Below are 23,955 nucleotides of genomic sequence, written 5' to 3'. Positions count from 1 at the left end.
CTGCCCCTCTGTCCCTGCTGAGGTGGGAGCCCTCCACCACCCGAGTGAGGGTTTGAGACGGCTCCTGGCACTCCTGGCACAGCCTGAGGGAGCCCTATCTCCCTGCAGGCTGTATCTGATGGGCGTGCTCCCTGCCAGCCCTTCCTGGGAAAGGGCATTGCTTTGGCAGCGGCACAGCTCCAGGGCAGGGCTCAGACCTGAGCTGACCCCCACACCCCCAGGGTGTCTGATAGGGGGGAAGGAAGAGGGTCTGCAGCTCCCAGCCCCACGGCAGAGATTTACCCCTGCCCAGGGTGATGGACCTGCAGCAGCTTGTGCTTTTACACGGGGTGGGCACAATGGAGGGGCTGAGGGAAGGGGTGCTCATCCCCACGACAGCGGGTACCACCCGGCAGCCCCTGGCACAGTGGTCCTGTGGGGCCGTGCCAGGCACAGCTCCAGCCAGGGACTCATCTGGCAGCACCGCGACAGCAGGGACATCGGCAGCAGCCAGCTGCTGGCTGGGAAGGGGGCCCGTAATGACGGTCCATCTCAGCAAAGGTAGCAGAGCATGAAAGCAATTTCACACTTTATTAGACAATTCAGGTGCCGGCTGCGCAAGCCTGGAGTGAGCGCTGCTGCTCATACCCCCGCTCCTGTCTCGCACCCGCCAGGGCCACTCTTCGTGGGGCTCAGCCCTCCCTCAGGACACGCAGCACCGTGCTGATCACCGCTGGCAGCATGGTGAGCAGGGCCAGCATGGGCTGCCAGTGGCCAGGCTGCTTCTGGTGGGCCACCCTGCTCCCACACACGGGTGGGCGCCTGGGAACAGCGCAGCCGCAGGCTGGCTCTACTCGGAGCCAGCTCTGCTTGGCAGTGATCGTGAACTTGAACCACCCCGCTCTTTCTGGGTCCCCCCTGCTCCCCTCCTTCCCTGCCCACTGCAGTCCTGCTGCACTACTTACTCCCCTTCTGGCACCCCATGGTGAGGGGATGGGTCCGGATTTGGGAGCTGGGGCTTGGGGCTTCCCTGGCAGCTGCTTTCCTCTCGTGCCTCCCTGCCACCTGGGCACGCCAGCAGAGCCAGCGGGCACATCGACACCTAGGCACACAGCCATCCTCCCTGTGACCCAGGTGTCTCCATTTAGAGATGTTCTTTGTGTCTCCCCACCCTGCCCATGGCCACTGCCATGTCGTTGGGGACCAGCATGCCCTAGCAAAGCAGGGGAGAACAGGGTCTGAGCTGCCACCATCCTGCTCTCTGGCATGCATCCAGGCTGGCACCCCGCACCCCAGGGACATGGCTGCGTGCTGTCACACCCCGTGGGTGGATGGTATCCAAATGCTTGCATGTCCAGGATATGAATCAGCCCGGACAGGAGTGCAGCAGCCGCTCCTGGACAATGCAAGCTGCCCAGCAGGCTGCTCCGGCAGCCAGGCTGTGCTGGTGCCAAACCCCTTGCAGGCCAGCAGGCAGGGTGCAGGCAGGAGCGCCTGCCTGGTTCCACTGCCACCTTGTAGATCAGCCCCAGGCATGGCCCGTCCCTGGCCTGGCATGCATTTCCCTCCCCCTTGCATGGCTCTGCTATCACAGTGCCAAGCCACGGCACAGTGGCGCCCAGCCAGGGCGATGCCTAACCTTCACCTGACCTCCTGGCGAGGAGCCGTCCCTGCCCGGCTGTCCCCCCATGCCCCCAGCCATGAGCATGTTCCCCAGGCCAGCCAGAGCATTCCTCCTGGGAGAACCTGTCCCTGCCAGGCTATTTAAAGGCACACTTGTGCCCTTTATTCCCCCTCGTGTTTAGGCTGGAAGAGCCCTGTACCCTCCGGTGACTCTGGGGGGGCACTTCCAGGCTGCGGGCAGCAGTGGGTGCAATGAGTTTGGGTGAAAACATGGGAGAAGTGAGGGATGGCAGCACCCTGTGTCCTGCAGCCCAGTACTAGCCCATGTCCTGAGGACAGACCCTGTGGGGAAGGTCCCACAGCCATCGAGGGTGGTGGCAGGACTGGTGGGTACTGCAGAGCCCAGCTCACCTCTTCGGGTCCAAAGACTGAAGGAGCCACGCGAGCTAATTTCCCTCTTCCTAGCAGGGAAGTCCACAGCGTGCTCCAGCTGACACCAGGACTTTGGGGTAGGCAGGGCACCGGTGCCACCGCCGCTGGGCAGAGTGCTGGTGCTGGCTGGCTCAGCTCACCAAGGAGCCTCTTGGTGCCTTGACTACACCCAGCTCAGAGCACAACCATGTTATCTGGCAGGGAACAGGCAGCCAGTGCCTGACATAAGCAGCATGTCCCCAGTGTGCTGCCACCTCCTGCAGAGCACTGGCATGTGGCTCATGTACATCTCCTGGTGGAATGTGCACAGGCTGTTTCCACCTTGCTTTTCATGCCGGTCAGCCCTGGCAAGTGCTGGTAGATGGACATTTGATGGGTAGAGCAGGGACCCAGGAGAAGCAGCAGGGGTCTAGGACACCTCGCAACAGCCTGTGTTCCCCGTGCCAGCTGCAGGCAGGGCAATGAGCTCCTTCTGGCCAGCACTGACACGCAGGCAGCACCGGCAGTGGCTGGAGGGAGAGAAAGGGGAGCTGTTGTTTCAGAGCACGTGAAATCCAGAGTCCTGATGAGTGGGACAGAGAAAGCCCAACCGGTTTTATAAGCTACCTATCAAGTCCTGTCCACCCCAGGTCTCCTTCCAGCAGGCAGATCAGGTCACAGGCAGCAGCAGTTTCTCGCTCTCCTTGTCCTGCTGTCACCTTTCACCCTCTGAAGGGTCCCGGGCACCCATGCGCTGTGGAGCGGGACCTGCCTGAGCTGCTGACTCCTGCCATCGCCTGTGCTGGCGCAGGGCTGATTGCATCTGCGCCCCGCTGAGCTGGCAGGAAGGCGACTCGGGAGGGAAATCCGACCTGATGTGATTTGATTAGCAACGGAAAAATCCGGAGGAGCCATCAGCAGCGAGCTGGAGGTGTAAACCCTGCCACTGCAGGGCTGGGGCTGGGCAGCCAAGCCTCAGAAACAGAGCCCCTGCACAGCAGCCCTCGTGCCCCCAGCCTGCCACTTTCCTGTCTGAGGCTGGGCCTTTCCCCAGGCTGAGAGCATCCCCACGCAATGTCCCTAGCTCTGGTGATGTCTCCCCACCCAGGTTTAGCTGGGTGACCATTTGCCCAGGGCTTTCAATGGCACCTGGGCGGAGGTAGCACGACCCCATCCTCCCCGCAGATAAAGCTCCAGGACCCTTCAGGTACGAAGGAGGGTGAGCCCCACAAGGCAGCTCTGCCCCAAACCAGGCACCTGGACCCACGTGTGGGGTGCACAGTGAAAGCAGAGCAGCGTCTGGGGCCTGCCCCCACCTGCCTGGCACCCACCCCGTCCCTCCCCACATGGTGCAAGCTTGGGTGAGGACATGCCACCTCTGCCCGCCCGCCCAGCCCGCAGCCACAGGGCAGCACTGCGGGAACCCATGCCCAGCCACCGTGCCGCCAAAGCACATCCCGCGGGGAGCCCGTGGGCGGCCGAGCGTGCTGCCTCCCTGCCGGGCAGGGCGCAGGAGCCGGCGTGCCAGCGCTCGCCAGCCGGGCCATCGCACCTTTGATGCGGGAAGCGGCAGGTGCCCAGGGCAGCCGGGATGACGCCAGGCTGCTGCACCGGCGGGTGCCTCCACGCTCCACTGCCCGCGGTGGGTGAGGGGTGGGCAGAGTGGCACTGTGGGCTGAGCTCTCCCGTGGAGGGAGCGCAGTGTCAGTCCCCGAGGGCTGCAGCCAGGAGCTCCTGAATTCCTCTCTGACAACATGTCAGTGCTGCCATGGGCATGGCTTCCTGCCCTGAGCCCCATCAGCATCATGTAACAGCACACCATCAGAGCAAGCCATGGGGAAACTGAGGCACAGAGCTGTGATGCCTTGGGCAGTGGTGGGAGGGAGTGCTGTCTCATCCTCAGACTAAGCCTTAGGTCAGGGACAAACCAACACAGGTTGGTTGTCCCAAAAACCTCTTCCACGGGGCCTGTGCTTCTAGAGAGCATGCATGCGTCAAACCGCTGGAAACTGGCGTGGGTCAGCAAGGGGTACAGGGAGTCCTCAGAGCCCCAGGAGCTGTGCTCCTCGTCCCCGCCCTGAGCAGCGCTGGCGGGGAGGGAAACGCTGCACAGCTTTTCTCCAGCCGCTGCCCTGGCCTGGCCATGCTCACGCAGTCACCACCAGCCCTCCTGCCTCAGGCTGCCCCCATGCCGGCCAAGGACACACACACACTCCATGACAGCAGCAAAATCCCTCCTTGGCCTGCCAGCACCCCAAAACCAGTGCTCCCAGTGTCCTTGACGAGACACACTGGGAAGCAGGCTGGGCAGTGCTGCCACCGCGGCGGGCTGCCATGGGCACTGCGCAGCCCCACGGCCTGGCCCCATGCATGGGGTCGAGCCCATCAGCACAGGGTGGGCAGACAGACAGTGTAATATAGTATAATGTCAGCGTAACAGTCACAAGAAATAGCATCGGTGGTGGACAGAGCACTTCTCGTCACCAGAGCTCAAAGCGCCTCTCAAATGGGTCAGTAGCATCAGTCCCACTGTGCTGCGGGGGGAAACCGGGGCCAGGAGCGGTGCTTGGTGCCCAGGAGGGCTGGGGAGGACCCCAGCCACAGTGCTCAGCCCGGCACCCCCCCATCGCTGACGGTGTGGCTGGGCGCATTGTCGTGCCCTTTAGCAGGACATGAAGGCTGCGCTGCCGAAGGGACCACAATGGCACATCAGGTGGGCACCCAGGCAGACGTGACACCCCGGTGCAGAGTGGGGAGTCATGTCTCCGGGGCTGCTCCGCCTCTGTCTCTGCCCTCAAACCAACAACTCCCCTGAGAGCCCCTTCCCAAGAGCACCAGACGCTCCGTGCCAGGCTGAAGACTCCCATCTGCAGCATTGCAGCCTTTGCAGCTTGGTCCTGATCTAACTGGGGACAACACTAGGGACACTTTTGCCACTGACATGGATTTCAGCAAATCCCTGGAAAACTGCAGCCACCTGCCCTCACTCCCTCATGCTCCTTTCCTTTGTGCAAACACATATGGGACACGGCACCCTCACACCTACCCATCAAAACGTGCCTCCCAGTTGCCATCCCTTGCACCCACATACTCTCGGCCATATTCTGCCAGCGGCCTCCCACCGCCTTCCCGGACCAGGGCCACCATGGCTGCCCCCCTCCAGCATCTCCCGTGCCGAGTAGTCAGGTGCCAAGCAGACGGCTCTCATCTGATGAAGCCTGTGCCCTTGGGTGCCAGGCTGGCCATGCTCACACAGGCAAGCTCCAGCCCGTGGGCTCCTGCACAGGGACAGTCACCAGGTAGCTGGAGGGCACGTAGCCCCTCTGGCCGTTCACATCCACCAGGCTCCACTCCTTGCTCCCCTTCTTGTCGTGTGGCTCCAGCACTACCACGGGCTGCCCTGCCTGGAGGCTCACCTCCTGCGGACTCCTGGCTGCGAAGGAGAAGCCGGCGACCACCTGTGAAAGGCAGAAGGAGGAAGAAAGCCCTTGCTGGATGTGAGAGTCAAAGGGAGAAAGGACATACATGGCAGGGAAGGACCTAGAGGGGACACGGAGGTTGTTTCCAAGAAGGCAGCGTAGTACTGCCATTGATGGAGGGACACTGGGGACCCCACCAAGCACTCTTTCTCTGTCCACCCCAGGTCCCAGCAAGGCAGACATCAGCCTCGTGGGGCACTCAGCCAGGGGCTCTGACGCTCCCCTGCTAGGCACGTGGCTGCACATGTATGACCACATGTGTGCTGGAAAAGCAGGTCCTTCCCACCCACACGCTGCACACAGCGACTAACGTGGAGCTGGTGGGGTTGCTAGGAATGGCCGCGGGGGGTGTCCCCCACTCTCACCTGGAAAGCTGGGGTGAAGGTGGCCACCTGGGGCCTGGGAGCTTCAGGTGACGCATATGAATGTCGCCTTCTCTCTGTGCTGCTCTCCAGGGCTGGCATCTGCATCCCAGGCTGCTGGCTTTGTACCGGGCAATAGGGCTGGAGTTTTCCAGCAGGCACAAACCCTCGGGGACCTGGAGGACACGCACACACACAGGTCATGGGGCCCCACTGCCCGGCACATGTAGGACTGGTTGGAGGAGAGAGGAATGACAGCTTGGCTGTTGCCTGTCACGGCACAGCAGCCCTGTTCAAACTAGTCCATCACTAGGGGATATCCAGGAACAACCCCCCTGAAAAGGGGTTTCAAGATGTTTCTGTGTGAACAGTTCTCCTTTCCCAGCCATGATGAGCCACGAGTGCTCCCTCATGGGGAAACCTGAACTTTACAGCTAATGGCTACGGGTGCAGCTGGCAATGCAGAGGTGGGTTTGGGCTGAGCAAACCCCGGAAGGGAGGACCCGGGAGGCAATGGCCCGCTGTTTCATCCAAGATGAGGAAGTGGTTCGGGTTTGGTTTCTGACCCTGGTGCCGAGGCGGGGAGAGGCTGCCCATAGCACTCACAGTACCTCCAGCATCCACCAGCCATCTGCTCGTGTTTCCCTTAGTGTCCACACTTTGCAGCAGAGCTACAATCTGTCCCCTTTGCAAGGTCAGGTCCAAGTCTTTGCTGCCACTGATGTTGCTTGTCACTTGGTAAAGTTTGTCTGGGCCGTGCTTGCTCACAAGGGAAAGAACCTTCCGCTCCTCAGCAGGGTTCAGAGGCTGCTGGGGAGCAAGAGACACAGGAGCACTTGATGAGACAGGCAAGAGACTGAGGCCCTCCATGTACATGTGCCCTCCTTTCTGCAGGATCACATCCCAGTGACAGGTTAGAGGAGAAACTCCTTCACGCTCTCTGCTCTACCTCCTGGTTTGGAGACAAGTGTCCAGAACCAGAAGAGCTGAGACTGTTTCATCTCTGGTTATTCCCAGCCAGCTGCTGCCAGGGGCTTGGGGGAAATACTGTGGCTGTGGCAATGTCCTGTGGCACTTTCTGAGTCAACCTCCCCCCCAAGGAGATGTCCTGCACTGGGAAGCCACAGTCCTACCTCTTCATCCAGCTGCCCTGACACACCCCCTTCCCAGCTCCTACCTGTGTCACAGGGCTTGGTGTGACCGTCTCAAACGTCTGGCAGAAGGTACGGAGCTGAGCACCAGACTGCTGCAAGGTGTCTTCCACCATCTTCCAGAAACTGGGCAGAGGCATGCGGCCATGGGGCATCTGTGAAGACAGACCCAGAGATCAGAGCGAGCCCTGGAGAGGGGAAGAGCTGTGAGTAGGGTCAAAAGAAAAGGAGCAGGAAGAGAAGAGGTGAGAAAGCAAAAGAACAACCTTGTTACTAGAGACACACCTTGCATCTAGGATGTGGTTCCCTTTGGCAAGGAGAGCTGCTGCTCTCTGGCTTTGAGCCACCTGCTCGGGGCAGGGCAGTCACACGTGGGGCTCTTGGGCTGTACCCAGCCCACCGCAGCAGTCCCTGGGTCCTGCTGTCCTGCCCCAAGCCCACAGTCCATCCCACCTGACTAAAAAGGGACACAGGTGGATGTAGCTCCAGAGTAGATGTCTGCAGCATAAGCATCCCAGACTAAGCAAGAGGAATCCACCTCACGAGCAGTGCCTGAGAGGATATCTCCCTGTAGCTGCATCTTGTTCTCACCTTGGTCATGTATCAGGCCAGGGCCATGCTCTACCCCACGGCTCTGGACTGGCCTGACCCACCACGTTGGCAAATGTCAGGCTCAGAAAGAGCTGTGCAGTGAGGAGTCCTGGGAGATATCTCCCAGGGGCTGGAGGTTCAAGGGATGCTCATTCCTCAGGCCAGGAGTTGTCCTTCTCCCCCTTGCCTTCCCAGCACAGAGCTCTCAGCAGCTCAGAGTTAACACTGATCTCTCAGACAGCACATCAATAAATTACTAGTGGTGTCCTCAAAGAGAGAGCAGGACAGTTCCTGGCAGTGAAGAGACAATTTGCCTTCCTCCAGTCAAAAGGGAGGAGAGATCACTTACAAATGCTAGACAGGGAGCTGTGTGTCTGCAAGGGCAGGCTTGGGCTACAGCAAACCTTCAGTGCCCTGCCATCCAAGCGATGCCTCAAGCCTGAAGAAGGCAGGTCTGGCTCAGCATGTGCGCTGGTTTGGGCACACATGCCAAGGGTTCACTCTCACCTGCTCTAACTCCTTTTCTGCCTGGTGCAGGACCTGGGCAGCCAAGTCCCGCTGCAGGGTGCTGAGGGAGCACACTATCTGCCCCAGGAGCTGCAGAGCCGCCTGGTTGAACCGCGGGAGCTCAGCCACAAGCAAGGCATTGATGGCAAGGTAGGTGTTCATGGCTGCCTCCTCGTCGTATGTCACGCTGCCCATCTCACTCTTCCGCTCCTGGATCTCCTCATAGTCCAGCAGCTTGTCCAGTCGCTTCTTGACCAGCTGTTGTGGCCCCACCAGCATGTCTGAGAGGCTGCAGAGGGGCTGGCAGACCAGCCTGTCCAGCCGTTGTTTCTGTGGGGCGAGAGAACCCAAGTCTCCACATGAACCCCCCAGACAGGCCCAGCTATCTGCAGGGGGCACTGTCTTACACAGGAGAAAAGGCTCGGGGATGCGTTGAAGGGCTTGTATGGAGCGGAGAGCATCTGAGGCATCCTTCCTCGAAGGCACACAGGTTGCCAGCCAAAGCAAACCCTTGGTAGAGGGCAGTCATGCATGCCATGGTTCAAAACTTGTGCTCCATGAAAATGATCGGGTAGGGCCCTCACACGCAAGGTCCCGTGGGCCAAGACGGGTGCTGCAGTGAGTGTCCCATGCAGGTCATAGTGTCCTGGTTTGATGGAGGCCCTCAGCCCAGGGTCTGTGTGGTTATCCCATGTAGCTACCCTCCCTCCCCGTGCTGGTGCTCCCTGGGGATGCTGGCATCCAGGGGTGGGGTTCAGGCTGCCCTGCCACACTCTTCATTTCTCAGAAAACCTCCCTGACTGCATTCATGGTGGCAGCCACCAACAGGGGTGGTGGAAGGAGCCACCAACAGGGGTGGTGGGGGACTCCTGGGCTCCCAAAGGCAAATACGGATACCCACAAGGCGTGGGTAGGTTGGGCTGAGGTTTGGTGGCAAACACCTTGTGTGAGTCAAACATTATGCCTGGTTTCCCACCATCCTGTGCTCGGCTGCAGCCCTACCTGCATGGCTGGCCATGAACATGTCAGGGCCCTGAAGGCACAAATAGTCTTTAATGGCCCAGACCAGCCTCACCTGGGGCCTCCACCCACACCCCTGCCCACAGCCCATTTAAGGGCCTTCAGCTGCTACCTAAGTTTTGCTGTGGGTGAGCTGGCTTCTGCCTCTGTCTCCTGGGTGGATGCTGAACCTCTGCTGTCGGTACCTCAGCTCCTGGATGGGCCTTTCAGACAGACACTGCAGTTTGCCTCCAGCCCCGGATTAGAGCTGTGCTGTAGCCACGTGTCTGGCGCTGTCTCCTTTTGTTTCCTGGATAGACCCTGGAGCTGGTTCTTCACTTCATGTGCCTGGGATTGCTGATGGCCCCTGTTACCTGCCCCTTCATGTTGAGGCCCCAGGGGCTGTGCCTGTTGGTGAGGACATTGCCTGCTTTGGGGTTCCCCTCGGCTCTTGGCTGCCCTGCCCTGGAGCCAGCCCCTGCTGAACCCTGGCAGAAGGTGTGAGAGCAATGCTTGGCTGCAACCCTGAAGGAGGTATACAAGGAAGGAGCACTCACAAACTCTGGGAAAACAGTGCAATGGAGGTATTCTGCAAAGCGGCGGTACTGCTGGGCAGGTCCCTCATCGATCTGCAGCTCACACTTGTGTGGGGTGGGCAACAGGAATGCCTGAAAGGGAGAAAGCCATCAGACTTGATCTGCAGAAGCTGCCCAATGCTAGCTGACCCATCTGTGCCCAAAGGCATGCCAATGTCCCAGCCTGAGTGCTCTGTGCTAGCAGCCCAGGGGGGCTGATGCTCTGGGCTACTCTTGCAAGCCAGGGAGCTCATTTAGGTGTTCACAAACCTCTCCCCATGAGCAGGGGTCATGCACTGGCTTGAAAAAGCAGCCAAGGCTGCCCCAGCTTGATGTTGCCTGGTGCTTTGACACTTGGGTTTGTTGCTCCAGCAGCTCCGTGGAGTTTCTTGTTTTGTGTACAAAATCTTCCCCCTGCCTCTTCATGGAGAGTAAGACTAGTGGGAAAGGAAAGCAGCTAGGGATGGTTTGGCTGGAGATCTTCCTCTGCTTTGAGAGACTTTGCTCTGATGTTAACTGTGTGCAGCAGCCTCTTTCCTGCCTAGAGGCAGATTTTGACCCACCACCTCTAGACCCTGAGAAGGGACCACTGAGCTCCCAGAGCCCCAGCCTGCTGCTGGTGCCAAGGAAAGCCTGGCCTGCTCCTCCTGGGTTTCGCTGCCCCTTGGAGTACTGCTTCTGCAGTCAGTCCTGGAGCAGTTTGTTTGGTTCTCATCAACCATGGCTGCCACAGGCCTCTCAGAGTGCCCTGATCTTGGTCCTTAATCCTGTCTTTTTGCCCGTAGTCACATTCAGGAGACCTTTACTTTGTAGCCCTCCTGGCCACAGCAGGGACTGGAGACAGAAATATAAAACGTGAAAGGGACTGACCCTGACTGAGAACGGTCAGTGTTAGGTTAATGGTTGGACTAGATGATCTTCAAGGTCTTCTCTGTGATTCTGTGACCCTTTGAGCAGAAGGCAGCAGCTCTGAGACCTGTGTGCTCTTCCTCAACCCTACAGGGGCTCTTACACAAGCAGTGGTGGCTGTGATGATCTTGTATGCACCAAGATTTGCCTCTCCTTGGGGTGGGGGCACCGGTACAGACAGATGCACAGGAGGGAACTTCCAGCCAGCACAAAGAGAGGCCAGGCTGTCTCTGCCCTATGAGAACATGTCTTCATCGGCTCCTCAGGATGCCTTTGAGAAACTTTCAGAGCGTGAGAGATGGGGCATGCATGCAGCCCCACCTTCCCCCACCAACACCTCCTCTGAAACTGCATCCAAGCCCCAACATGACTCTTAACCACAGCGTATTATCTAGGCTGTCCAGCCTGTCTGCAGACACTTGCTGTCCTGGCTGAAGCCAAGAAGCTGGCCTGCAGAGATGCAGCTCACCGAGGGGCAGTGCCAGGTAGGTCCCCAGGAGCACTTGATGTCCCAAGGAACGGTCGTACCCTGTCCCCCTAACTAATGTCACACCTCACTGTCATACAGATTGCCATCCTCATGTTTTCTATTCTAATCCCATTTTACCCACTCTTTGGGCTACAGAGAGTCTTTCTGTCCTCTTTTCCTCCTTCCCAATCCTGTATGGGGAGCCCTTGTCAATATTTTCATGACAAAGTCTTTCCAGCCCTTGAATTGCTGCTTTCTGAACCCTCTGCCATTTCCTGAGGCTTTCCTGATAACACAGTGTCTGGAGATTTCAAGTTCTGCCATTGCTCATACTTTCATTTCCCTCAGATGCCCCAAGGAATTTCCATGAGAAAATCACCGCAGCTACTTCTCAGAAGGGAAGTTTGTTGTCTTCCTGATTTGGGAACACTTCTGTCTTACATCTGTTTACGCAAGAATTCCCAGGCTGAACAACACTTAGCCTTCTTAGCTATTTAATGCCTTGAAATAATGATCATTTTAAGGACTGATTACTCTCAAATGTCACCCAGCTCAGACTGTGTCAATGAAGCCTTGACTTTGTTTTAAGCTCTGCTGGACCTGAATGACCCTTGGGTGTTGTGCAAAGCCCCCAGCACAATATCTTCAGCTGAGAGATGCAAGTCACTGAACATCTCCAACTGACACTGGTTTCCATAGGGCTTGAAAGTATTCTGCAACCCCAAGAAACAGATCCTGAGGCCTGGATGGGCCCAACCCCCTGCAAGTTATCAGGGTTTTACCTCCAAGTGGCCCAGGTAGGATGCCACATTCTCCTTCAGCATAGCCACGCTGGATACCACGCACTGGAACTTCTCCTCCAGGTCGTCGTACACCCTGTCCTCCGTCTGCAAGGCAAGGGGCAGCTTATCCCCAGCACGGGCAGGCCAGGCAATGCCTCAGGCAGCGCTGACGCCCCTGGCTGGGTGCTAACACAAAAAGCAGCCAGTCACCTGCCTGAAGCTCACAGTGCTGGGGACAGGCAGGAGAGACCCTGAGAGGCCCCAGGAATCTGAAAAGGGCCAAGATCTAGGGTGCCTGGGATGCATGCCGAAACAGGACTTTCAGTGTGGTTGTGGTGCTGGGGAACACCAGGGTGTCCTTCCTTTTGCTGGGGTGCCTGAGGATCCTGTCGGTCCTTTGGGGGCCCTGCAGCACTCTGAGGCTGGGAGCAAGGTGTGTACCTGCATCCCTCCTACCCTGCTGGAACTGGGGACCAGGAGCCACCCTTAGGCTGCTCGAAAATGGGACTGTGGCTCATGTGACAGCATGGGCCACCACTGGGTGTCAGCATTGGCCATGTCACCTCGGCTCCACTCTCCCCGTCCCGCTAGAGAGGTGTCTCGGGAGGCAGCAGAAAGCCCCAGAAACGACCCAAGGAGAGGCAGTGGGTCGGCAGGCGGTGGGGTGCGGGCTGCCCACCTTGGGCACGATGCCGGCCTCGTGCATGAAGAGCCGGCTCAGCCGCGTGGTCTTCTTGGCGATGGAGTGCGTGTTGAGGCGCGCGAAGCGGTCCCGCAGCGTCAGGTGCTCGGCCTTGTTGTATTTGGTTGCTGCCTCGAGTGGGGGCACACAAGGTGGGAGGAAAAAAGATCAGAAGAGGAAACTTCAGGGCAGCATCCTCAGCAGCCTGAGTGGGCAATGCGAGTGAGCAGCACCAGCTCCGGAGCTGACAAGTCACGATCAACAGGATAAGCACAACCCACATCAAAGAAGGGCAGCCCCAGGGGAAAGTACTATGAAAACCAAAAAGAAGAGTAAGCTCCCATTTGTGGGGAGCCTGATTTCTCCTATCCTAAGGGCAGAACTGTTCCTCCCTATTCCCCAGCTCCAGGAATGCAGACAGACTGGTTTTGTGCTCAGCCCCCTCTTGCCACCCTGCTCCTGCAGCCTTCAGGTCTTGCCCAGAGTGGCATTTGCAGGACCAGAGCAGTGCCAGGAGCTGCCTGCACGAGTCTGTGGCTCCACCAGGCAGGATGGGCAGAGGGCAGGAGAGCTCTGAACTGATTTAAGTGGGAATTAGTGCAACACCAAGAGGAGACAACCAGGGTTGGGCTGGGGCTTCCCAGACGCCGTGCCCCTTGCCTGCACCGTGCCCCTTGCCCGCTCACCTACTTCTCTGCGCCGTTTGTACTCGTTGATGTTGGCGTTGACCTGAGCCATGGCACGGACAGCTGCCTGCAGGGCCGGGTAGGCGCTGGCGCTGGCAGGGGTGTTCTCCAGGATCTTCCCCAGCAGCAGCGGGTATTTGGTGACCCTCTGCACTGGCATCACCAGGAAGAAGCTGAGGTCTGACGCACCTGTGTGAGGCCTGATGGAGAGCAGAATCGCTCGAGGTCAGTGTGGAGGGCTGCCCTCCTGCCCTGCCACTCCTCCCAGCTCCTCTTCGAGCATTCTGGGGAGAAAGCATCACCTCTCTAGCTGCAGGGGAGCTTTGCTGCCATGGACCCACAGGGAAGCTGTGCCCAGCAGCTGTGAGGGGTTTCTGGCTGTGAACCCCTACTCCCCGCCAGCTGCAGGGCCACCCCCCAGGAGTGCTGGCAGGGGGACGCTATCCCTGCCAGCCACGAAGGCAGTGCCAGCCCCGGGCGGGCACCCTGCCTCCCTGAACAGTGCTGCACTTGTCTAGCTAGGAGGCACGGGATCAGCGCTTGCTCCGGGGGCAATGGGGAGGGAGGGAGAGGGCAAAGTGCAGGCAGACTGCAGGCAGGACTCCTCTGCACAGAAGGCATTGCTCATTTGGGAGTCACATCACCTGTACCCTGAAACAGAGAGCAGCAAATCCCAGCAGCTCCTTTGCTGCCAATCCTGCTTCTTCTGGCCCCAACAGTGTTTGTGACCCCCCCGATAGTTCAGGAGGGGTTTGGCAGGTCCCCCAGGACCAGCCTGTCTCTCTGGTCAAGCTGGAAAATAAATATGTGCCCTCCATGGGCACAGCCTCAGGCTGTGGAGCAGGCAGGAGCTGTGGGTGCACCCCATCCCTTGTTTTGGGGTCCACCATAAAAGATCACCAAACCTGCAGTGGCCCTTTGGCAAGTGACCCCAAGGATGCAGGACAGGCTGCCATGGACTACACCAGGCAATGCCACAAAGATGATGGCCGTGATATTACACTCAGCCTGGTGACTTGCCCGGAAAGGAGAAGGGCAAGACCAGTAGGTAAAACAGGGAAAGGGAGTGGTGGCCTCAGCAGCAGGTACCTACACTGTCGCATTCAGAGTCTCCAAGATCTCCTCCTGCAGCCTGGGGTCCTTACGGTAGCTCTCCACCAGCAGAAGCGCATGCTCGTAGCTGGCACAGTAGATCTTGTAGACGGTCTCCATCTCCTCCTTGAACTCCTGGAAGAGGGTGCCTGGGGAAGGAGAGTGAGGCTGGAAAGGATGGTCCTTTCCTATGGCCTCAGAGAAAGGCAGAGGTTTCTCCCCAGCCTGCTGGAAGGGTGAAGGCAGCAGAGCAGTGCCAGCCAAACGTGCTGGGGCAGTGCTCTGCACTCCGGGCACCTCTGCTAAGCTGGGCCTGATGTTGCCCACCCCTTCACTTTCTGCAGGCTGGACAGGTCTGCCTTGCCCCTGTGGCGTGAGTGTGGGTGGCTGCCTGTGGATGGTGGTGTGCAGGCAGCAGCACTTCCCGGAGCCAAGGGAGGGGCAGGAGGTGTCAGGGCGGGTAGGCTGGGGGCTGCACCCGGGCACGGCACCGGGCAGCGGCACTGCCAGCACCAGCAAAGGCATGGGTGGGTGCAGGTCAGCTCTTGGCACTGCACCACTTACTGATGCAGAGCAGCTGGTCGTGCTCCTGGGTAGACGTGGCCTCAAGACCCTTCAGAAACCGTATGGAGACATGGAGGATGTCGTCAGTGTTAGAGAAGAGTCCCTCCAGGTCAAGATCAGGCAGCTGAAGGGAACAAAGATGCCCCAGGGTAAGCCAAATACATCAGACAGAGGTGGACTGTGTGTTCTGGAGGCACTTGCCCTCCCAAGCACTTGCATCCTTCCAGCTGCCCCACATGACACCCAAGGAGCTGGAGCGATGCTCTGTTTCAGGAGGCATCGGGGATGCTGAGACCTGGCTGTGCTCCCAAGTGGGGCAATGAGGCCCTTCCATGTTACAGATGCAGGGTTAAAACTGTAGGATGGCTACACTGGGTCAGACCCAATGTCCACCCAACCCAAGACCTTGGCTGATTGGGGGGAGCCCAGGAAGGTGGAAGGTGAACCCATGATGACGTCCCTGCAGTGATCTGGGCACCTCACAGCTCTCGACAGATTCACCCTGCAGTCCCCAGCCCCTGGGCGGGGGGACATACCCCGACTCACCTGCTTCTTCTGGAGGTGTGCCCTGATGTCCGACACGCAGAGCTGGATGTTGTGGACATAGCTGGCCTCAGTGGTGATGAGCTCCTCCACAGCCAGCCGCTGGCTCAGCTCCATCCTGTTGCAGGGCATCACCTCCTCGTAGATGGCCTCTTCGGTCTCAGCTGTGTCCTCAGCATCGGGCCTGTCCTCTGCCCCCTGGGCACTCGCCATCTCGGCACACTCTGCAGGGGGTGGCAGGGGGTTAGGGACAGGCTGTGACAAGGGCAGCTCTGGGCCCACTGCTTCAATGCCCAACCCAGCTCAGTGCCTGTGCTCCCTCCCCTGTGCTGTGGGTGCCCCACAGCATGTCCCTGGGGACACTCAAGCCATCTGCATTTAGAAGCACGATGTGGGTGACACTCCAAAACCATAAAACCATAAAGCGCTGGAAGCCAGGAGCCGGCTGGCAGACACCCACGTGTGGCAGGCAGGGACTTGCCACACACACGTGCCCAAACTCCAGCGACCACGTGCAGGGCCAGGGCGCAGGCAAGGGGAGCCCCAGCTGCAGACAGGGGCCTGGCAGCACTCACCCAGCACTGAGACTGCACAGGGGCTGGTCCTCGAGGGCAGAGCAGGGTTTGCCACCTCCACTCCTGCTCCTTGCTGCCAGGGCTAGCTGTTCCCTCCCTGCCTTGGCTGTTGGTGCCTGGCACATTGCCTCGTGTTCAAGAGTCCTATTCAAAGTACAAAGAGTGTTTTTGCAGTGCTTGAACAAGAGACATTTCTGTGACAGGGAGAGCTGGTTTAAAAGTGACGGGGATGGGAGGAGAAGTGGGCAAAGCCACGGGCACCTCTGCCAGAGACACTTGCAGCTCCTGGTGCGTAATGCCCATGCCCTGCCCAGCACAGCCCGTTCCCCTCTCCTCTCTGCCTGCAGAGAGTGTGAAACATTGGAGCTGATTCATGCCATTTGCTTCTCAGGGAACATCCTCTGCTCTAACTGATACCGAGGAGGATGGAGCAGCTCCCAAAGCATCACAGATAGTGCTTGGTCTCAGGCAGGAGACCTTGAGAAAGAGACACAGCACAGCCCACACCAGTCCAGCACACAACTCTGCCAGACCCAGACCCCAGCTGGGGGAGGGATGCTGCCAGGCCACCTGCCCGTGGAGGCGGAGAAGGAGGTGAAGAGCAAAGGGAGGGCAGAGGTGGCTTGGCAGGATAAAAGCGAGACAGCACAAGCAGCAGCACAGGGAGGGCGGCTCTTCTGCTGCCCTCTGCCACCTGCCTAGCCAGTGCCAACCTCCGTGCTCAACCATCAGCCGGACTGCGACATGCCAGGTGCCCACTTCAGTGGCTGCAGCCCTGGGTGCCTGCGGTGGGAGCAGGGAGAGGGGCTGGCAGGGCAGCCCGAGCCTCTGCTGGGTGAGGATCCAGCTAACAAGTGATTGCAAGCACCGGGCAGGGTGAATGTCCCCTCCTGGCACATGCCCACTGCTGCACTGGAGGGGAGCAGGGCTTGGCACAGCAAGCAAACACGTGTGAGAAGGTATGGGACCTCCATCTGCCTTACAGGGGCATGTTACCCTGCCAGCTGTCACCCCTGCCCTCTGTGGATTTGGCTGCTGCCCCTGCCTGTGGCATGGCATTGGCTGCCAGGGGGCATGGGGAGCAGGAGACACTTCCCTGTGCCCCTTTGGGTGCCACAGGGGTGTCCAGGCAGAAGGATGCCCATCAAGGACCGTGGGATAAGCCCAGCATCCTCTGCCTGGGGGTGACAGCAAAATCCTTGCTCAGAGGAAGGGCTGCAGTGGAGGCAGGTGGAAAGCCCTGATCTGAGACACTCCCTGAGCCCCGGAGAGATGCCCTGCAGCTCGGGGGCATGCAGGCATTGGGGTGTCACTGGTCCCTGCGTCAGTATCCACTAGAGCATGCAGCTGCTTTGGGAGGTTGCCCCCGAGCTGGGGAAGCCTCTATCCCCCCCCTCCCCACCCTGGCCTGAAACATCAGAAGAACACGGGAATTTTACAAGACCAAAACCAAGCATTTCTGGGCAGCGTTGGACCAGGCGGAGAGAGCAGGAGCAGGTTTCATTCCCCAGCTCTCCTCCCAGGCAGCTGCCTGCCCTCGAGCCGTCACCGCTGCCTCGGTGGCTCCGAGCATCCCTCTCCGCACAGCGGGGGCCGGGCAGCGGCCCCAGCCAGCGCTTCAGGGATAGCTGGGCCGTGCCGGCCGCAAGCCCGCAGCCCCCCCCCTGCGCCCCGCGGGACGGGCTGCGGCACCCCCCGTCCCCTGCTCCCCACGCTGCTCCGGCCCCGGCGTCACCTCTGCGCCCCCAAAACCCGCTGCCCCCCCCCCCCCGGCTCTTACCTGCGGCGGAGGCAGGGGCTGGCTGCGGGGAGCTGCACCCGGCTGCGGCCGCTCTCCCGCTGCCCGCGGCAGGTTAATGATAAACCCGCTGCGCCGCGGCCGGGGCGGCACGGCCGGCGAGGGCGAGCCCGCGGCCCGGGGAATGCGCAGCCCGGCGCCTGCCGCCGCGCAGCCCGGCCCCCGCCATCCCACTCGCCGCGGGCTGGGCCGCGGGAGGCGGCGGCCGCGCCGCCCTGCGCAAGCCCGGCCTTAGCGGGGAGGGGCGGGGAGCCAGGGAGGGGGCGGGCGGGGGGCAGCGGGTGTTGGGGAGCTGGGGAAAGCGAGCCGGGGGACTCCTGCAGCGGCGGGGCGGGCGGTGGGGGGGAAGCTGTCATCTGCAAAAGCCGCTGGTCCCCAAGCGCCGCACCTGCGCCTGTGTTAGCCCCCGGCATCGCAGCCGCAGCCCCCGCCCCGTTCCCCTTGCCCGTCCTCAGACCGTGGGGCAGCGCAGGCAGCGGCGCGGCAGCCCTGGCGCCCTGTGCCGGGCAGCGGCTCCGGCTGCAGAGCTGGGGACGCGCCGGCTCCTGCCATAAATAAACAGGGACAAGTCCTCCGTGCCTTTTTATGGCCTTGCTACGGCCCCAGTGTGTTGCCGCCTCGCAGGAGCGAGGGCAGCCCGGCTGGTGCCCTGGTGACCCCCAGCCCATCCATGGATGCCAGGCTTCCCCCCGCGTTACCCCGCTGGCAGGCACGTCCCCAGCCGCGTGCCCCTCTGCTCTGCCATTGCCTCCCAGCTGCTCAACCACAGAGGAGTGTTCGGGGCAAACAGAAATGAAAATATATAACTGAGAAAGTGGTCGCACAGATTGGGCCATTGGGGACTAGTGGCTATTTGTCATGAAGTTGTTTCTTTGCTCGTGAGGTGTTTGTGCCCTTGTAAACAAGCTATTGAGAAGAGACGCTGATCTGCAGCCAGCTGGGAGCTTGCCCGTGGCCTGGCTGCAGGGAGGGGACAGTGGCACCTGGGTTTTTCCACGCTGACCCACAGTGTCCAAAAAATGTCACAGTAAAAAGGACTCTGAGTTTTTCAGTGACTCACACAGGTCACAGGCAGCGTCTGTGTTTAGAGCCAAACCTCCCCACCAGCCAGGATGAGCTCTCTGGTGCAGCCCTTCCCTCTGGGTCCATTTCTGGGGGTGCAAGCCAGCCCCCCCAGCTGAGGTGTGGGGCTGATGTGGCCTGGGCAGGGCAGCATGAGGGTCCACATGCATCTGCCCCACTGGCTCCCACTCAGTGCTGGTGCCGGGAAGGCCAGCCCTCCCTGCTGCTTCCCTGCCTGCATCCCATCCTGCCCGCAGAGAGGCTGGGTGCTGGGGGCCCTGAGCCAGGAGCATGAAACTGCCCTCCCTTGTCCCTGCACTGGAGGGATGCTGCAACATGCAGGAGCGGTTGCAGATGGCTAAGCACAACACCAACATGGCAAAAGGAGACAGGGATGGGAAGAGGCAGAAGCGCTACCACCCAGGCAGGTCTTCGGGGGAGAAGCCAACACACAGTGATGTCTCCTGGCTGGGTGGGTGACTGGGGTAAAGCCACGCCATGAGAGCAGTCCCCAGGCTGGCCCATGCCGTGTGGGCTTAGAGAGAGACACATGGCCATGGGAGCGACCCACACAGGGCTGGGCAGCGAGGGCTTTACCTGGCTGTGGCCCTGGGGACACAGATGTTGTCCTTCTTCCCTTGCAGGAGGCAGCAGGGTTTCAGTCCTCACTCAGGTGCTTCCTGAAGCAGGAAAATGCCTGGCCAGGCGACCTTTGGGCTGGCATCGCAGTGATGTCAGGAGTTCCCCAGCTCCATCCTTGGGCAGAAGCTTTTACTTCTCCAGCCAGTGAAGTCATCACCCCTTGAGGCATGTCACCACCACTTTTCTCCCATCAGCATCTTGTGACTGATCATGCCAGGGGACAAACCATGCTCCTGCAGCTGTCGAAGGAGTCCCAGCAGGGCAGCGTTCCCCCCTTGGACGGTGTCCTCGCTCCATCATGGCCAGCACAGCAGGGCAACATCCCTGGCCACTTGCTCCACCCTGGCCAGCTCATGCCACGGGCGTCACCTCGGGCATATTTCCAACTCTGGTCCGGTTTTTCAGACGCTGGGTAACCTGGCTCCAACGAGTTCCTTGCAGGATGGCCTCACCATCAAGACCTGTGGGGAGCGGTTGACGCCTCCTTCCCCCTGGTGCAAGCTGTTTCCTTCCTGACTTGCCACTGGCCCCACACTCCTCCTGTCCAGCCCCGGTGGCTGGGGCTGCTGTGGCTCCGCTCGGTTCACCCGGGTGACTCGGGGACCGGGAGCAGTGTCACAGCGCTGTCACCACCCCAGGGCTCCCCAGGGAGGCATGAGAGCAGGCTGGCTGCCCTGGCCTGGCTCTCCTTACAAGGAAAATCAAATAGGCGCCAGCTGGTCAAGCACAATTGTTTGTGTCCCAGGGCGAGGTGTTGTGCTCAGGTTAAGCCCAGTTAAGGGGTCCCAGCAGGGTGGGTTGTCCCCTGGCACTCTGGGCATCAGCATCCCTGTGGGCAGCCAGCTCTCCCACCCTGCTAACACAAAACCTGGCAAGCGGTGTCAGGGCGTGGGACCACATGTGGAACTGTGCGTGGGATCCCACAGCCACTGTGGCGGGCGGCAGGAAGGCAGGACTGCCTCCTCCCACAACAGAGCCAGGTTTGTGCAACCTCATTGCAAAACTGTTTTTACAGGATGCTCCTCACAAAGCAAGGGTGAGACACCTCCATAGCACCACCTGGCCCTCTTCATACCCACTGCCACAGCAGGAGTGCACTGCCAGCTCTTTTCTGGAAGTATTTAAGAAAAAAAACAGCCCCAAGCTGCTGGTGGGACAAGGTCCCCCGTGACACTCCTTGTGTGATGACCACAGGCCCAGTTCAGAGGCTGGAGAAACACCTGCTTGATGGTGCTGGGCTCCAGCTCAAAACAGACATCGCAGTAAAAGCATTAGCAAGAGGGAGGCTGGTTTGCAGGGTGGGAGGCTGCTGGCTGCCTGAGCTGAGCTCGGGCAGGAACATGTGGCTGCCCAGCATGTATGCAGCCATCTGGGGAGAAGGTACCATCTCAGCCAAGAGGGTGATTATAGCCCCGAACTTCTGCTAGCTCCTGGAAAGCTGCTTTCAACAAGGATTTTCCCAGCTACTCAAAACCGAAAGCTCAGACTATTCAGATGAAAGCTAAAGCCATCAGGGGGCTCTCTGGGAACACACCAGATAAGCTTTGAGTTAGTCAGGGCTTGCTCAGAAAATAAACACAACTTCCAGTCATGCAAAGCAGGACAGTTCAGGCTATGCCTAATAACAGCAGGCGGGGGTTCCTCTCCGAGCAGCAGGTTTGCACAGGAAAGTTACATTTCCTCTATTTAATCTTTTCCATTATTATTGTTCTTTGGATTTCTTTCCCGTCTTGAAAGGACTTTGTGGCCACATGACACTATCAGCCATTCATGGTAGAAATGAAAACATGGGGAAAAAAATAGCAACTCAGGAATGTGCTTGCAGGTGCGTCCTAATAGCAAAACTTCCTCCCACACTGCAGGTCTAGGAAGTGGACTTTGCCTCCAATACCCTTGCTTGTGTGTGCTGTGCAAAGCAGGGAAATTTGAGCTAAGGTACTAGGGAAAGGAGGAAAAAAGCCTGTGAAATGAAAGGTGTTCATTGTGCTGAGCTGGCTGCCAGCATGAGCAACTCCTGAAAAACCACATAGATGTCATTCCTTTCTTGTCCTTCTTCCCTTCCCAGCTAACGTAACCTGTGCTTAAATCCTCTGTGGGAGGGAAGGAGGGCTGTGTGTACCTGTTCGGGATGATCCCATCCATGTACTTCACCAGGGCTGTGCCGAGGGCTGGCTCCTAAGCAGGTAGAAATTGTGTTTGCTCCAGCAGTCTGGAAGGAGTTGCAGGCTCCAGCCTCATGGCTGGGGGGCACTGCCTGCACCACGAGGCAGAGCACAGCCTAAAAATAAGCAGATAGAATTTGATCCAAGTGGAATAAATTAAGAGTCAGCTCTTTATTTCTAAGAGGGTTATTTATGGGCTTTAGGCAGACCTCCTTCATCGAGGAGGCTTCAGGCCCTCCAGGCCTCTCTGAAGCTACAGCAGCTCACTTCTCCTGTATCCACATTTTAATGCTTGAAGCTTCGTGTCCACCAGCCTCTGTGGCCTTTCCCTCTCCCCACTGAGTCCCTGCTGTCTTGATTCGCTTTTCTTACCCCAAGATCTCAATTTTTCTCCCAGGGCTGGTGGCTCTGGGCCTTTCACCCACCTGTCCCATGTCCCTGTTATCAGCTGAGCCAGCTGATGGTAAGGAGAAAGCCAGACGCTGGTTTGAGGGCACCGAATGCCGAGGTATCTGCCTTTCTGCTCAGACAGCGGTGCCTGCTCTCTCAGGACCAGTGCGGAGCCCTCTGCAATCTCTTGCTCAGCGAACCAAGTAGTACTGATATTAATTCTTTTCTTCTTCCCATTAATACAGGGATGCTGGTGGCTGTTTTTCTTGTTGCTATCTCTGCTGGTAAACGACAACAGTTTGCTGGAGAGCACAATTACCCAGTTAGCAAACAGGTTATTTTGTAAGGGCTGTGGTCTGCAAGGTCTTCCACCCCTGCCCATCAAGGATGCACACACTGGGCCCTTCCTTGGGGCTGGTGTCTCCAAACCTATGATCAGGACAGGGATTTAGTCCCTGCCTCTGCCCTGACCCGGCCTGGAAAGCCATGGCTGAGAAGCACACAGAGTTAGTTGTGCACGATTCATGGCCACCTGGGCAAGGGCACCAGAGAGAAATAGAGGTGTCTGCAGCACCTTGCAGCTCTGGGAGGAAGGACAAGTGTCTCCAGGCCAGGCCAGCCCCAGCTGGGGCCACCAACATGCCATCACGGGGCAGTACCAGCAGCAACACTCCTTGCCAAAGCACCCCACAGGGCAGGTGCACAATCCCACCAAGCACTTTCTGCCTGGAATGAGCAGGTAATGAGACACGAGAAAGGTAAGAAGAGTTTAGAAAATTCTGGTGGTTTATGCTGATTAGTCATTTCTACTCATTAAACCAACATCTCCCTGCCTGACTTTGTACAGTTTCTGCTCCTGCCGAGTCATTACAACCACCCACCCGCTGAGCTGGAGCTCCATGTGACCACCGCCTCCTCCCAGCGGCATGCCACGCTTTCGCTCTGGGCCACCCACACACCCGGGCACCCAGGCACCCCACTGCCAGCACCCCACCCCTGGGTGCAGTTGCTCTCCTGCACAAGGTGAGGGCGCGAGAAGATAAGCAGAGACACATCCCCTCGAGATTCACCTTCTCCTTTGGGATCAGGTACCTCTGGAGTTCCACCAACACCGCTCCTCCAGGCAAATTCTTGCAAGAGTGGTTATTCTGGAGTCACCGCAGTAGCTGCTGCCTGCATGGGAGACGTTGCAGGAGGTGACTTCTCTTGCTTGAGAGAGAAACAAGGGTGGGAGGGAGGCAAGAGCAGCCCTTTGAAGCTGCCAAGCCAGTCCATGTGCAAACTCTTCATTCCTTGTTCCACTGACGCAACTGGGAGTGCCTCTACCATGACAGGGCTTGTGCCTCCACCACAGGCTGCCCCCTATGAGAGGGATCATCGTGTGCTTGTTTCAGTACTGAAGGCAGAAACCCAGCCCAGGAATCCTAGCCCGTGTGATGTGTCTCACAGCATAGTAAGGATGCCTGAAGCAAAGACCTTGCAGTAGGCCACCAGCTCCATGCACTGCCGGGGAGGAGCACAGGGGTGGGCAGCCCCCGATCTTCTTGCACATGGGGAAGCCCACGGCCAAGAGCCTTTCACGGAGGCAGCTTAATGCCTGGGCTTCCCCTTCATTTCATGAGCAGATAAACAACCAAGCAGGGAGAACTGGGCATCTCCACTGGAAGCTGCGGAGAGCTGGGGGTGGGCAGCTGCCTGGCATTATTGGAGATCTGACTTCAGATCCCTGGCAGGGCAGCGCTGGTGGGGCTGCCACATGCCAAGACTGAGAATGCAGAGAGATGTGGCCAAACGAACCCAGAGGAGGGTGAAAAAGGCTGAGGTGGAAGCAGAGGTCCAGGGGTCCCTGGAGCCCCAGCAACAGCAGAGGGGCTGCAAGACCAGCTTATGTTGTTGCCCACATGTCCTCCTCTACCCACCTC

The 23,955-nt window shown here is 59.1% G+C and overlaps 2 protein-coding genes across 4 annotated transcripts in view; both read right to left on the bottom strand.

Moving 5' to 3' along the window:
- Positions 1 to 541: 541 nt before the first annotated feature.
- LOC141929345 (uncharacterized) overlaps positions 542 to 23,955 on the bottom strand; it is an 84,444-nt gene continuing 61,030 nt past the window's right edge. The window contains exon 2 of the mRNA XM_074838661.1: positions 542 to 4,919. Coding sequence (XP_074694762.1) covers positions 2,900 to 4,000 — 1,101 coding nt within the window. The 5' untranslated portion in view covers positions 4,001 to 4,919 and the 3' untranslated portion in view covers positions 542 to 2,899. The remainder of the gene's footprint in view (positions 4,920 to 23,955) is intronic.
- On the bottom strand, positions 4,420 to 17,969 carry ARHGEF37 (Rho guanine nucleotide exchange factor 37). Of its 3 annotated transcripts, none has more exons than XM_074838658.1 (14): positions 17,760 to 17,969; positions 15,980 to 16,123; positions 15,408 to 15,628; positions 14,862 to 14,985; positions 14,299 to 14,446; positions 13,206 to 13,405; positions 12,517 to 12,647; positions 11,838 to 11,942; positions 9,660 to 9,770; positions 8,104 to 8,433; positions 7,032 to 7,160; positions 6,466 to 6,664; positions 5,858 to 6,030; positions 4,420 to 5,471 (listed from the first exon to the last, which is right to left on the bottom strand). In XM_074838658.1, the coding sequence occupies exons 3-14, from the start codon at positions 15,615 to 15,617 to the stop codon at positions 5,262 to 5,264; spliced, it is 2,070 nt and encodes a 689-aa protein (XP_074694759.1). In that variant the 5' UTR covers positions 15,618 to 15,628; positions 15,980 to 16,123; positions 17,760 to 17,969; the 3' UTR covers positions 4,420 to 5,261. The 3 variants fall into 3 exon arrangements, with proteins under 3 accessions (XP_074694759.1, XP_074694761.1, XP_074694760.1); XM_074838660.1 differs by having other exon boundaries at positions 6,466 to 6,661; XM_074838659.1 differs by lacking the exon at positions 15,980 to 16,123.

The sequence above is a fragment of the Strix aluco genome, chromosome 13, assembly GCF_031877795.1.
Source record: "Strix aluco isolate bStrAlu1 chromosome 13, bStrAlu1.hap1, whole genome shotgun sequence".
Classification (NCBI taxonomy): domain Eukaryota; kingdom Metazoa; phylum Chordata; class Aves; order Strigiformes; family Strigidae; genus Strix; species Strix aluco.
Note: the sequence above shows the minus strand (reverse complement) of the source record. Positions and strands in the feature narration are given on the sequence as shown.

Excerpts from the sequence above, each read along its gene's own strand:
- ARHGEF37 (XM_074838658.1), bottom strand. The coding sequence starts at position 15,617 with ATGGCGAGTGCCCAGGGGGCAGAGGACAGGCCCGATGCTGAGGACACA. Across the intron at positions 14,986-15,407 it reads CACACCTCCAGAAGAAGCAG|CTGCCTGATCTTGACCTGGA; the intron begins GTGAGTCGGGGT and ends TGTTCCCTTCAG. Across the intron at positions 11,943-12,516 it reads AGGCCGGCATCGTGCCCAAG|ACGGAGGACAGGGTGTACGA; the intron begins GTGGGCAGCCCG and ends CTTGCCTTGCAG.